The sequence below is a fragment of the Microtus ochrogaster genome, chromosome 2 (assembly GCF_000317375.1).
Source record: "Microtus ochrogaster isolate Prairie Vole_2 chromosome 2, MicOch1.0, whole genome shotgun sequence".
Taxonomy (NCBI): Eukaryota; Metazoa; Chordata; class Mammalia; order Rodentia; family Cricetidae; genus Microtus; species Microtus ochrogaster.
In genome coordinates, this window is record NC_022010.1 from 29,467,475 (window position 1) to 29,482,466 (window position 14,992).

At 47.0% G+C, this 14,992-nt stretch overlaps 1 protein-coding gene across 2 annotated transcripts in view; it reads left to right on the plus strand.

The window, feature by feature from the left end:
- Positions 1-14,992, plus strand: part of Mtus2 (microtubule associated scaffold protein 2) — a 374,670-nt gene that overhangs the window by 101,496 nt on the left and 258,182 nt on the right. For both annotated transcript variants that reach the window (XM_026785020.1, XM_026785024.1), the window contains exon 3: positions 11,912-14,280. In XM_026785020.1, coding sequence (XP_026640821.1) covers positions 12,133-14,280 — 2,148 coding nt within the window. In that variant the 5' untranslated portion in view covers positions 11,912-12,132. The remainder of the gene's footprint in view (positions 1-11,911; positions 14,281-14,992) is intronic.

The following is a 14,992-nucleotide window of genomic DNA, read 5'->3' on the forward strand; positions in this document are numbered from 1 at the left end:
TATTCTCTGCCCTCTTTCCTCCGCTCTGCCGGCCCCAGTCCTCTGCCGGCCCCACCCTTGCTTTCTGGGGATGCAGGTACCTGCTCTCCCCTCTCCTCCTCTGCAGCATGGTGGCCAAAGTGGCTTCCTTCCTTCAGGGGTCCCAACTTAAGCAGATGCTTCTACCTGTGGTAGACTCACAGCTGCCAGCGGTGACCTTTGGCTCTCTGCCACCAGTGCCACTTCCTGCTCCACCCCCTCTTTCTCTGTTACCAGCCTGGCTATGTGGACTGTACCTGCTCCTGCAGTCAGTTTCTTAACAGGGGCTTGCAGGTCTCTGGCTGCACAACCCCTGCCCTCAACCCCAAACCAACAAACCCGGGGTTAAGTCAGCAGTAGCCACCTGCTGTGTGAGGCTTCACTGCCTTTGCAGGTCACCTCATTACTGGGCCGCGTTGAGTCATCTCATCTCCTGAATCTTGTTTAATTATTTATGTTTAGTGTCCCCTCCCCCCATAGTCTACCGTCGCAGGACACAGCCATTGCTTGCCGAGGTCTGTCAGCTGTTTTCCTTTTCCTGCGTTCCCCCAACCCCTTTCCCACTTGACTCAACAACTCCTCCTTTTCTTGGTCACCTCATTTTCTTCTTTCTGGTTATTAATGGTCTTTTCCCTCTGGGTTGCATCTTGGGGTTAACAATTAACCTTCATCCCCCCTTAGGCATCTGACTCATTTGAGAAGAGAGGGTGGTAAGCTTTTGATACACGATGAAAGAAATTCACCTTCTTTCTAAAAAGGAATATGAAGGAGTCCCATGTATAGTGAGTGACCCCATGCAGGCGCCTGAGATTCAGGTGAGCAGTACTTAATGCTGATGAGATTGAAAAGATAGGTTTTTGCTTTTTAGGTCACACACAAGGCCTGAGGTTTACAGTCTGGGTCCCTGGAGATGGGGGGTGGCAAGCAGCCTCCACCCTAAGTGCATTCCCGGGGTCCCTGGTGCGGGGGAAAAAGTGTGCGTGGTGCAAGCATTCTGCCATCTTGAAATGAGTTCTCTTGGGGGCAGCAGTGGAGTTGCGAAAGCATGCTTCAGGCTCTGTTGTACCAGGCTAGCCCTCTACCTCTCTGGTTATCCCCACGGGAGCCAGTTGCCCTCCCCACCTGCTCAGATGCTTTTGAAGACTTCCCTGTGGTTGCCCCATTCCGTGATTTCATTCTCTATAGGAGGCAGAGACCACTGGTCTAGCTGCAACAGTGAGGGCCGGGGAGTAGGTTTGCTGGAAATCTATACACAGAGCGCTTGTGGGAAGAATAGCGGAAGGGCAGACATCACTGAAAGTTTTCGTTCTTGGTCCTTGCACAGGTGAGGTGATAAAGGCGGCAGTCTGACTCTCGGCTTGGCTTCAGGTGCCACACGGGTAGCTGAGGCAGAAGCACCTGGGCTGAGTTAATAGGCCCAGCAGTCACCATGCACACAGAAAAGCAATTGCCCTGCAAACAGACATCTGAATTAATCCTATTCTTCAAAGAATGCCGCCCGCTCCTTCAAGACCGAGATCAAAACCTCTCCGAGGAGCCAAGATGAAGGCCGGATGAAACATTTTTTCTTTCTCCATCACTCAAAAATTGTTTTTTTTTTCTAGATTTGAAATCTGTGTCTCCTTTTAATAAACCCCAGCACAGGACACCATTATCTGAGCTGCTGGGCCCTTATCACATATTTCATAGGCAGAATATTAATCTTCAGTGTGTTAGCTTTGCCCACCCGCCTTACAGAGTAAGAGTCAAGAAGGTACCACCAGTTCCTAGTGGTTGGAGCAGTGTTCTTGCTATTTTGAAGCTGTCAGTCTCTTCAACTAGATGGAAATATAAATATCTCTGCCTTCATTGGAACAGATAACACCCAGCTTCTCTGGCAGAACAGGCAGGGCTTGCAAAGATAAAGGCAATCCTTGGATAATTCCTATGCCTCATTTCAGGCCTTATTTTCCCCACAAATATTTTTCCTAGAAGGCACTACTCGGCAGTTCCCAGCGGCTTCTCTTCCTTAGCAACCACCGCCAGGGAAAACCGAATGGAGCTTAAGGAGATGGGTATCTGGGATGGGATAGGGATGGCCTATGAAGCCCAGGCTCAGACCCTGAAGGATGCTTGCTTTGCTATGTGTGCCTGGTAGCCAGCTTGAATGTCACACCCTCAAGGCCTCCCCACAGTCACTAACCGCAAGGAGCAAGTGTCCCTTCCCCTCAGTTGGAATTTTTGTCTCCTTTCCTCATGAGGTCCTTAGAGTTTTCATTTGGCATCTTAGTTTATTACACCTGGCCTTACGCTTGTCACGGTAACCATTAACTGTTGTACATTATGGCTTTTTCCCTCAAGAATTTGCATTTTCTGCGAGGACTGGATCTATTCCTTATCTTTGGTTTCCTGCTGTTCTTGTACTATGTATGTATGTATGTATGTATGTATGTATGTATGTATGTATGTATGTATGTGGGACAGGGTCTCATTGTATAGCCCTGGTCTTATCATGTAGACCAGGCTGGCCTCCAACTCACAGAGATCCATCTGCCCCTGCCTCCCCAGTGCTGGGATTAAAGGCGTGTTCCACTACATCTGGTGGTTTATACTTTTAAGTTATCTGATGTTTAATAAATTAGGTCCATTTCAGAGCTCTCCATGAAACCTCCCCCTTTTTTAACTTCTTGGTATATGTGTGAGTGTGTGCATGCATGCATGCAAGTGTATGCGTGTGTGTTTTCGTGTGTATGTGTACATGTGTGTGAGAGAGAGACAGAGAGACAGAGAGAGAGACAGAGAGAGGAGTCTGCCCCTATTCTGCAGGCACAGGGCCAGCTGTAGAACTTGAACTAAATCTCATGATCAATCACTTGGGCCTGTAGTTTCTTCATTTATGGCATGAGAAGGTTGAGATCATTACTGTTTTACTTCCTCCCATTTCTCACAGTTACTAACTCCGTGACAGTTACATTCTCAGCAAGGCCTTACTTACCGTGGGTAAGAGCAAACTGAACTGGGAAACATTCCGCAATGCTTCCTATGAATGTGTTTACAAGCACGACAGTGTACTGAATTCTACTGCTGTTACAGAGCTCGGTGAGAATCAGGGTTTAGCTCTTTATCTCTCGGGGCTTTCATTCCTTTGATGAGAAACACCACGAGCCAGTATGTGACACACTGAGTGCCCGGTAAATGTTGCAAGCAGCATGGTGGGGTACTGAGATGGGGGATACAAAATGACGTATAAGCAGGCCTGTGTAGGCAGGGCGTATTTCTGTTGAGACCTAGACATCAGAGAGTCCCACTTGTGGAGAGTCAGGGACAGCACCAGTGCTGAGGTCTTGGGCATCAACGTGGCACAGGAGTCGGCTACAGCTCGAACAGTGGCTGGAAGTTAGCCACATCCTGGCAAGGATGTTCTTGGAGATTTGGGAGCTGGGAAATGTCTTGATGTGATTTATTTGTCAAGGGACCTCATTGGTCCTCAGGTGGAGGGAAAGGGACATTCTGTTTTTAGTTTTTGTAAAATTTACTTGGAAGTTTTAAACTGATACACAATTGCATATATCCATGTATGCCATGTGTAATGATGGGATCTGAATCCAGATGCGTTGCTTCACATCTGCTTACCATTCTTTCGTGCCTGGGACCCTCAAGTCCTTTCTTCTTGCTCTTAATATGATGTACCACAGGTTGTCGATAGCACCATATGCCGCTCTGCTGTGCAATATAGCTCTTTTACTTATTCCTCCCTCTGACTGTGTTCTGGTATCTATTCTCTGGCTTCCTGTATCCTCCCTCTGCTCTTCCTGCTCTCAAGAGACCGTTATTCTGCCTTTTTATTTGAAGCCGCCTTTTTAGCTTTCACGTTTAAGTGGCCCTTTGGAAAAACCAGAGCCCAAACTGGCAGGCCTGGCAGGAGACTCATGAGTGAAGTCTGTGGGTGATGATAGTGGTGGCCCCAAGGGGAAAGTAACGGACTGGTGGTGGACTTTGGAGGTCAGCGCCATAGCCCTTGTTGATGGGTTGTGTTGAGTTAACGTATGGGAAGTTTCTAGATTCCTGGTTTTGATGTCTGCAATAGCACTGATAGCCTAGGTAGAGAGTGATGAGGTGAGCACTAGGCAAGGCTGTTCCCTCTGTAACAACCAGGAGCAAGCCCTTAATTTGCTAATATCTAATCATGGTAAAATCTAAATTCTAGGAATGTTCCATCTTCCATGTCTGCTGTGAAAAATAAAACCTAAAACTAACTTGGCTCCAGAGACAGGCAATGTGAGGAAACACAGCATCCGAAAGCTGTATAGAACTCTGTGCACCCCCACTAGAGGCTGAGTCAGAACGAAACAAAATGGCATTTGTTTCTTCTCTATGAACTTTGCCATGGCGTGCAACAGAGATTGTGCTGAGCCCGCAGCTCCTCTAGTGGCTTCCAGAGTCACTCGGCTCCCTATTGCCAGTAAAAGGGGCAGTATTGCTCCTCACAGGTATTGCTGAACAGAAAGATACAAAACAGAAACAACAGACTACTGTCCGTCATAGGGAGCCCATTCTGGTGCTGAAAATACATGGCTGGTATTGAAGCACTTTTGCTTGCTTGATGTTACAGAGCCACACCCTTAAAGAAGACAAACGCTCTCTCTCCAAGCAGCTATCAGCTGCCAGCAGCTCCTCAGCTAGGGGTGGGACCTTGTGCGCACCCTCACCGGGTTTTGTCTGGCTTGCTCTTGGGCAGTCTTGTGCGTGCTTTCATAACCGCTGTATGTTCATATGTTAACTACTCTGCCGTGTCATGCTTTTGCATGTCTGTGCCTGGGACTGTCCTGGGCTTAGAGAGAGGCAGGCACGGGGAGGCAGAGACACTGTTCTCCTGGAGCCTATGCAGACCTGAAGGGAAGAGAGTCATGAACAGACAATAGAGCCGAGCTTCATGGGTAGTGAGAGGTGTTCAGAACAGAGTGATCATATGTCCCGTTCCCACGTGGCGTTCCATCTGAGTTTGGGTCTCACAGAAAAGGCTGCATATAAATGTCTGTGGTAGCTTTATTCATAATCATTAAAAGAAGGGATCAACTCAGTAACCTTCTTCCGGGGAGTGGCTAAACACACAGGGTGGGACACATGAATCTCCACACAAAGGCAGCTTCAGGTAAGCCTTGGGCGCACCTTGTGAGACACAAGAATCACAGCACGAAATCTGAACACTGGCTATTGCATGGAGGAGAGTTCTGGAAAACACAAATGTGTAGACATGGAAACCAGATCACATATTGCTAGGGTCTGGGGCCGGTGGAAGTTTGGTGACCTTTAGGACCATTTTACAGTCAAGATGATGTATGAAAGCTGTTGGTCAACATTTGAAGAACTTTATAGTAAAAGATCCCTAAGTCCATAGACTATAAATTATGGTATGATAGAAAGGGGGAAAATCCTGATAAGAAAAAAAACCAATCTGAATGACAAACGGTCTGATCGTTCCAGTCACAGAGGTTTTGAGGGAGAATATGGAAGGAGGTGGGAACCTGAGGGGAATGGTGAGGACGGGCACTTCTTATGTGGGGTAGTGAGTGCCACAGTTACCAACAAACAGCTACAGGACGCCTGCTGTGTGCCAGGCTCCCTGGCATGCTTAGCCCACAGGTGTGCACACTTGCACCGCATTCTGAAGAGACACCTACACAACGGCATTCTTAGGAGAACTATTAAAAACCCCAGACAACCTAAAACCTAACAATAGGAAAAGTTGTTGTGTAACTATGATTATTAAGGGTGGTGAAGGGCCAGGCGTGATGGTGCTCTCCTTTAATCCCAGCACTCCAGAGGCGGAGGCATGCAGATCTCTGTGATTTTAAGGTCAGTATGGTCAGCCAGGGCTACAGAGTGAAACTCTGTGATGATGTGTTTTCTCCATGTGCTTTGTGGAAAGAAACCCACAGCACACACGCTGAAAAGTTGGCTTTTATTGCTCATCCTGAAACTGTAAGACACAAGCTCCAGATCCCACACATCAACTTCTATTTCTTGGGAGAGGGTAGAATAGGAAGATGTACACAGATATTTGCCTTTTTATGCGCAACAAAAATATTTTTAAAAATTGACAATATGAATTTTCCATTGCAGAAAAAAAATCATTAAAAACAAGTAAAAAAGAGAAATGATCACAACAGGAAAGTAATGGATATTTAGTTTTCCTGGGTGAAATTACACCCTGAAAAGGACTTTGTAAATGTTAAAAACAAACACATCCTGTTGGACAGTCAGGATGAAACTTTCTTTTGGATGGGCATGCAACATATTTATCGAGGAAACCAAGTACAATGAACTAAATATCAGGTTGGTTTAATTGAATAAGAACCCAGTTACCCCCTTTCTTGGACTTCCAACTGAGTAAATAGCATTTCACACTTCGGTGTGAAATTTCACATTTTGGTCTGGCATTGAGTTCAGCACCACGGACAGCCACTGAGCCTCAGCTTGTGTACCCTACCAATATCAAAGCACATTACAGTGGGATTAAATTTATACAGTTCATTTAGCCTGCAGAGGGTCATGTTTCAGACTGCTAGTTTGAGAAAACATAGGCAGATTAAGTACCCCTAATCTGAAAGCAATTCTCTAAAACGCAAAATCCTAAAAAAAGAAATAGTATTTTATTTTAAGTTATTTATTTATTTAGAGAGAGTGTGTGTCTAAGTACATGCATGTCTCATAGGCATGGGGAGTTCTGAGGAACACATGTGTGAGTATGATCTCATTTTCCACCATGTGGGTTCTTGGAATTAAACTCAAGTCTTTGGACAACCAGTACTTTTACCCATTGAACCATCCTATTGACCCACAAACATCAACTACTGTGAGTGCCAGTATAATACCACAAGCAGAACACGTCACTTTCTGACCTTGTGACAGGTTGCAATAAAATGCATATGCATTAAAGGCATTGTGTGATATTACTTTTAAGTAACCCATAAAAAGTGCATGCTAAGTATAAATGAATCCTTTGTTTAGACTTGAGAATATCCCTGTTGCATCTCATTATGTTTACCCAAATCTGGGAAAAGTGCAGAATTTGAAACACTTCTTTCCCCCCCAAGCATTTTAAATAGAGGCTGCTTTCACATATAAAACACTATAAAATAGGACAAGGATCTGAATGCCTGCAACTGTTCCATCCTGAGATGCTAAAGTAGAGGAACAGGTGGGGTCATAAGCAATCATATGTGAGCACATATAAAATTACATCATTAAATTCAACTGAATATTGAAGATACCAGATATTTGCTCAGGAAAGTTGTCTACTAAAGTTTAAAACTTAAGACTTTTGACTCTGCATGCTTGCCATACTGAAGCTCTGCTGGGGGCGGGGGAGGGCAATGTGTTGCCATATTCACTAAGATAGCTGGCACATTACGTGTTTGAATATGCATATGAAAATTCAAACAGCCTTACACAGCAGACTTGGTAGTTTAGGGAAACTGTAAGCATAATATTTAATCTTTTGAAAGCCATTTTCCTTTTAGTGATAGGAAAATCCCTACAACCAACTTTTTTTAAAAAAAAAACAAATGACTGACAATTGCACATGGCAATCAGAATGTAGTTTTCTTTAACTTTTTAACTAGCCGGGCGATGGTGGCACACGCCTTTAATCCCAGCACTCGGGAGGCAGAGACAGGCGGATCTCTGTGAGTTCGAGACCAGCCTGGTCTACAGAGCTAGTTCCAGGACAGGCTCCAAAGCCACAGAGAAACCCTGTCTCAAAAAAACAAAAAAAAAACTTTTTAGGAATATCATTTTTATTATTTTATATGTATGGGTATTTTGTCTGCCTGTGTGTCTGTGCACCATATGCCTACAGTACCCATGGAGGCCAGAAGAGGGCATCAGATTCCTCTGGAACTGGAGGCAGAGACAATGTGAGCTGCCACTTGGTTACTGGCATTGTACCCGGGTTCTCTGCAAGAGTATTAAGCCCTCAAGCCCCGCGTCATCTCTCCAACCTCAGAATGCAGTTTTCTTCATACTTCCCCTTGCTTCAGCTCTGGGGAGGAGGTAGTTATTTCTTCACTTGGAAGAGCAACTTTAGCATTTCAATCAACCGTTATACAGCTGAAAAAATAGAGTCCTCGCTAACATGTGAGTAGTGAGCATTCGCTGTTCTGAGCCCACATTGGGGTGGAGTTGGGTCACTTCGTCTGACGTATCTATGCTGAAAACAGCTGTCCCAGAAGCCACAGGGGGACAGAAGCTCCTGGACCGTTAATGTAGTAAGCTTGTAGTCTCCTCAAATGAGTAAGACACACAGTTTAATACAAAGCACATTTAACTGCTGTAAGTTAAATACACAATTGCTGTCCCCCCGCATCTCTAGGGCTTCACATCTGTGGGTTCAACCAATCACAGATGGAAAATATTTTAAAACCCATCTGTGCTGAGCACATGCCGACTCTTCTTGTCACTGTTCCCAAACAATGTAATGCTAGTATTTGCTTTATATTAGTGGTTGTAAGTGACTTCAAAGGCATTCGCATATATAAAGGGAGATGTGCATACATTGCATGCCAGCACTGCAACATTGTTATGAAGGGCTTTCCACATTCTCAAATTTGAGTGTCTGTGAAAGTTGATAGACAGTAAAGTCAAGAACATGGCTGTGAGACGGGTCAAGGATACCGTAAGAAAACTGCAGAACCAACTAACCTGGCCTCATAGGAGCTCCAGAGACTGAACCAACCACCAGGGAGCCTGCACAGGACTGACCTAGGCACTCTGCGTATATGATACAGTTGTATAATGTCATCTTCTTTTGAGATTCTTAATACTGAGAGCAGAGGATGTCTCTGACTCTGTTACCTGCTCATGGGACCCCTTCTCCTAATGGATAGCCTCATCCAGCCTTAATAGGAGAGGGGGAGCCTAGTCTCATTGCAACTGGATGTATCATGGCTGGGTGATGTTTCTCTGAAGAGAAACAGTGGAGGAGGAGTGAGAGGAGTGGATGGGGGAGGGGCAGAGAACTGGTAGTGGAAGGAACTTGGGGGGGGGACACTTTGGTTGGAAGAAGAAGAAGGGGGAAAGAACATGGCTGTGATAGAAGTGCAGCAGTGCTGGTCCCCAAGGAGAGATGTGCAGACGCTGGACTTGAAAAACCCCATGCATACTCTTGTTTGGCAGCTTTTGGGGAGCTGGATTTCGATGGTATCCCTAGGAAGGATTATTTAATGAGGCAGCTGTGTTTTAAGTAGAACTCTTCAAGTATTTAAGTCTCTGACTGCAGAAGGATCATCAAACACTCAGCTTTCAAGCCGCAAGCCTCGGAATCAAGCCTGCCCTTCAGTCGGTGACTCAGGGTGACGATGAGGTTGATGTGGTGTTGGAGCCATTGAGTTTCTTCTTGTGTGAGAGCCACTTTAATGATGCATTGTCAGAAAAAAAAAATGTAGCTCCCAGGGACCTGGAATCTAAGATGGATAAAGAGATGATGTGGGAGTATTCAGATGCCATCGATCCATTTCGTGATTCAAAAATCGATATGCCTTCAACTGCAGAAGCTTCTGGATAAGGTGCCCAACTGTAGAACATGTGAACTCAAGACAGCTGAGCCTTATCCTGTAAGGATATCCTCTGTAAGGAACATTTTGGCCAACAATGGATTCTTATGCTACAGTGGTCCTATTCAATGTTAATGATGCTGTTAAAAATCCCCAGTATTGACTAAAGATTGATGACTCAGCTGCTGAGAGCCCTGGCTGCTCTTGCAGAGGACTCAGGTTCAAGTCCCAGCATTGGCATATCTGCTCTGTAACGCCACCTGTAACTCCAGTTCCAAGAGATCTGACTCCCCCTTCTGTCCTCCTAGGGTACTGCATGCACATGGTGCACAGACATACATGCTGGCAAAACACACATGCATATCAAGTAAAAGAAATTTATGTTAAAAAACAAAACAAGAGAAATAAAACTAAACAAACACAGCAAGGCTTTCTCTAGCAAAATGCTGATTTTATGGGCATTTGTCACTGTCTAGAAGTCCCATTGTTCCTTGTGACTTCTGTTGTTTTGGTTTTGTTTGTTCATGTGAGTCAGACCAAGAGAGCTCTTGGCTTTGTGTCTGTACTTCCATCTCCAGAGACTCAGAGGTGGTGCCCTTCTGTGGATGGCCATGCTTGTGAATTCCTTGCTCTCCTTGACTCATCGGGATACTCATATTCCAGCCTGCAGAGTCCAATTTCTTTTTAAATGGTTGTCATATCAATTTGCCTACATGTTGTTAGTATTTGTGCTCAGAGGACAAATGGATCTTCAGGCAGAATACATTGTCAAAATGGAAACAAGAAAGCAATGGCGATTGTGACATATCTCTCCTGTGTTAGGCTCAGTCCCTCAGTTAGGGGTTGTATTGAGATCACCTCAGGCTGTTACTGGCAGGCTGAGGACAGACTGGGGAAGATGGGGGAAGAGGGAAAGTGGGGACCATGAGGGAGGTGTGGAAAGAGCCCCAGATCAGTGTGGCAGCAAATGACGGAGGCTGTGTCCACAACAGTCCATGTTCCCAGGACACGTAGAGTGGACACAGTTGTGCTGGTCTGTCCTGGGGGGAAGACGGAACAGACATAGAGCAAATCAAAACCAACGAAGGACCAGATTCTACGAAAGGACCTCACTCAGGTGGAAAAACGTGTATGTGTGTGCAGGTAGAAAAGAAATGAATGGGAAAGAGGACATACCTCGGGATTTGCGAGGATGCTGGGGTCAGTTATTGGATATTAGGAAGGTGGAGGCTGGGATGGAGAGAGATGCGACAGTAGGACGAGCATGCTGGGTTCACGGTTCTCAGCCACGGAAACTGCCGTCTGCTGTCATTGGTGAACATGCAGCTCAAGATCCCCAGGATGCTTGGCTTTACAGGTGGTGCCTTTTCCCTCCACATATAGGCCCATGACAGAGTGTGAATTAGACGTTCAGCCAAGCAAAACAATGAGCAAATGACTAGCAATGAAACAGAACAGTCATGAGCGTGTACTGTGACGGACATCATCTTCTTGGGATCTTGCTTTTCTTCCCTGAATGGCTTGTGTCATGCTTACCCTGATGGCCATGGTGTCACGTGGTGCAGTGCCTTTGATGAGGGGATGTGAGTGGCGTAGAGGCTAGAAAGGGGCAGTGAGTGGCTGGACCCAAACCTCATTCTCTGTGGTACATAGTCTGATAACAGACTCCATTAAGAGACTGAAGGGTAGGAAGTGTGTAGACAGTCGAAGAGAAAATTCAGAGCCCCCACGTGACAGAGCTGGGACAACACACAGTTTTATCACATGACAAAAACCGCTACCCTATTTGAAATCTCTGGATGGTTTGTTTCTGGAATTTTTCATATGTATTCTTAGATTATAGCTAACTTGTGGAAAATAAACTAAAAAGTAAAACTTCAGTAAAGAGAAGAGATTGCTTTTATTTTGTTTTATAACCCCTCCCACACACACCTTTAAGACAAAATACATGTAAGACCTGTTATATTCCATTTCTAAAATGTATCCTTGTGATGTCATAGCTTGGACATATTTGCCTAGCCACGGCCCCTGTTTGAAATGGTTTTGAGTTAAGCAAATGAAGTAACAGCAAAGATTACGTCTATGTGATTATTGCCTGTGTCTCTTTTGTGTGTGTGTGTTGGGTGGGTTGTTGGTTTTTCAAGACAAGGTCTTTCTGTGTAACAGCTCTGACTGTCCTGGAACTCGTGCTGTAGGCCAGGCTGCCCTGAACTCACAGAGATCCACAGAGATCCTCCTGCCTCTGCCCCCCAAGTGCTGGCATTAAAGGCGCGTGTCACCACCTAGCTCTTGCATGTGTCTCTTACTCATGGTTACGGCTGTCTTCTCTCTAGAGTGACTGTATTTTTATTTCTTTGCAGGTCTCATGGACTGACCAATTTTCACTGAGCAGCAATGGAGCATAGTGAGTTGTTTTGCTACGTGTCAAGACAATTGTTGCTTCCAAAGCTTGTCTGAAGAGGTTCAAAGTGGTGTCTTGATGTGACGTTGTCGGAAGAGGCCAGGTGACACGAGGGCTGCCTGTTGCCCTGAAGCCTGAAGGGGGACTGCATGGCTAGGCGCCCTCACTGAAGAGGTGACCATGAGTATCCCACTGGCTCCAAAGAAATCCTGTTTCAGTCAGTTGAGAGATCACCAAGAGCGGGCAAAAAATAATAATGGGAGCACCGTAAGCATGGGCGATCCAAATGCCAATCAAATCATGTTGGAGGTGGGCTCCTCGCACGATGAGCCCGGGACGCGTGATCTCGATGCTGAGATTGGAAATGCAAATTTAAGCAGACCACAATGCCACAGCCATTCCCAGAAGGAGCCCTCTCTACTGCAGGGCTTTGGGTTAGGGTCTCAGGCTGGCTCCACCAGCCAGAGGGATTTCCAGCCTTCTCTGGCTGTTCACAGACTACTGGGTGAAGAACACACAGGGAAAAGAGGTATCCTACAGACCCCCCAGAGTGTCCAGGGACCAAGTCTATCCTCCTGGAGGAATGCAGTGGGACAAGCTGGTCCAGAGGTTTCAACTAAAAGGGATGCTGAAATCCCCCGGCACACTCCCAAGGACAAATTGGCAAAGACCCTTGACAATGAAGAACTGAAAAGAGCCGGCGGCTCAGGAGCTGCAGCTGGCAGTCTCATTCGGGAGATTCAGCAGCCCGGAGGGCTGGATACCTCAGAGCCACAGGGCCACGTGCCTGGGCGTGGGGAGGGGCCACAGGGGACATCAGCTGGTCACTCTCCAGGGACAGTTTTTTCTCTCGGTGAGGGTACCTCAGATGGGAAATACGTGCGTCCTCCTAAACCATCTACCTCAGAAGCCAGGGGGTCCATCCCATCAGATGCCAAGGTGGAGGGGACACGTGGCCTGGACAGTTACAACGAGTGTATAGCTTGCCCAGAATGGACTCCCAGTTCAGGTTCAGCCCTGAAGGAAATTTCCAGCCTCAGTTATCCAGAAGTGCATGTAGGTCAAGGAGCAGGGGAGCCCCAAGTGGAACTCAAATATATCCAACCCAGGAAGGAGCAGGGACTAAAGTCAGCCCAGGCACAGGGCCTGGGATGTCATGAGGAAAAAAGTGTGTCACCCATGGAGAGGAAGGAACTACGTGAGAAAGCACAAGAAGCCACGAGTCAACTGGACAGCAGCCACCATCAGCCGGGAGTGGGAGAAAGCAGCGGCCCGGAAGAAATGATGACAGTCAGAACTGGTGTGGAGGGGTCTCAGCAAGCCACCCCTGTGCAGAGTGCTGTTCCTTCTGGAGACGGAGCTACTAGATTCAGCGGCAAAATGTCACCAGGCGAAGGTAGAAGGGTGAGGCAAACATCCAGCGACCTTGTACAGGGGGACGGCCACCTAGCTTCTGTTCCCCATGATCCGACTAAAAGCCTGCCCTCCGAGGTCAGTAGGGAGGAGAGGAGGCAGGGTAGCAGTACTGAGGGCAGTGCCAAGGCACTGGACTCGGGTCCTTCTGCAGGAGGCAGCAGAGCCGAGGCCTCCTCTGAGCTCTTGGGCCCTCGCACTGGCACCTTGGAAGCCAGGGAGAGCAGAGAGACAATACCTGTAACTGAAAATAGGAGCCTTCTAGAAAACGCAGCCCAAACCGAAGTCGCTCCATCTGGAGGAGATTCGGTTTTCAGGACCCCAGCTCCCCTCCACCCAGAGACAACTGTGAACTTGCCTCACCACTCCACTCCCCCAGGGAGCAGTTCTCAGGTCAGTGTGGACACGGGGTCACCCTCGGTGGCCTTGCCCCCCACTGATGGCGGGCAGGTGTTAAACACATCCCTGAAAGTGCCTGACAAGAGCACCTGCCCCAGTGGGATCCCCAAGCCTCTTACACTTCCTAAGGACACACCTTCCTCTCAGGAAGCAACCGAGAAACTGGAGACAGAGAAAGCGGAAGAAAGGATGGAGACAAAGCCCGTCATTATGCCGAAGCCCAAACATGTGAGGCCCAAGATCATCACTTACATCCGTAGGAACCCCCAGGCCCTGGGTCAGGGGGATGCCTCACTGGTCCCCGTGGGGCTTCCGTACTCCCCTCCTGCGTGTGGCATGCCTCTTCCGCAAGAGGAGAAGACAGCTAACCGTGACCTCCAGCCATCTGCCAACATGTATGAGAAATTCAAGCCCGACCTGCAGAAGCCGAGGGTCTTTCCCTCTGGACTGATGGTGTCTGGGATCAAGCCCCCAGGGCATCATTTCAGTCAGATGAGCGAAAAGTTTCTGCAGGAGGTAAGAGGGAGGCATTGTAAAATGGACTATATATTTGTGGTTTTAAGTCTGGCTTTTTGTCCCCCCAGTGAAATTTGAACCAAAATGTCCTCTGTAAGTGAACCATAGATACACAGGGACAGGCTTGCACCCAAGTAGAAACTTGTTCCTGGAAGAGGCTGTCTAGAACACGGTGCGATAGCAAGGCTGAGTGGACCCAATATTTAAGGAGGCTCATGTACGTTTTACTGAGCACAAGCCGTGGAATTAGACAAGGGCTTGTTTAAGTCAGCTTCAGGTTTAAATATAGGAGTAGCAATCGATGAACCAGGCCAAAGCAAGGAAAAAGCTGAAGTCAATTGAGTGTTCAAACTGAGCAGACTAATGGTTTAATGGTCTTTCACTTTGGAGAAAACCTTTTGCTGAGCCGTGTGCAGTGGTACTCACCTGTGAACCTAATATTCATGAGGCCAAGAAAGGAAAACTGAGTCCCAGGCCAGTCTGTGCAACTGGGTGTAACCCTGCATCAGGAAATACAATGGAAAGTCTTACATTAATATATACAAAAATAGTAGCAAGACAGACTATGCTAACCTCTTTGCAGTAAGAGCAGTAGTGGTCGCTATTTTGTTGCATGTTTGCTGTGCCCTGAGCCCAACCTGGGATGGTTGTCCTGGAGCACACAAGAAAGCAAGCTGAGCAAACCATGAGAAAGTCAGGCCAGGTTCCTGCC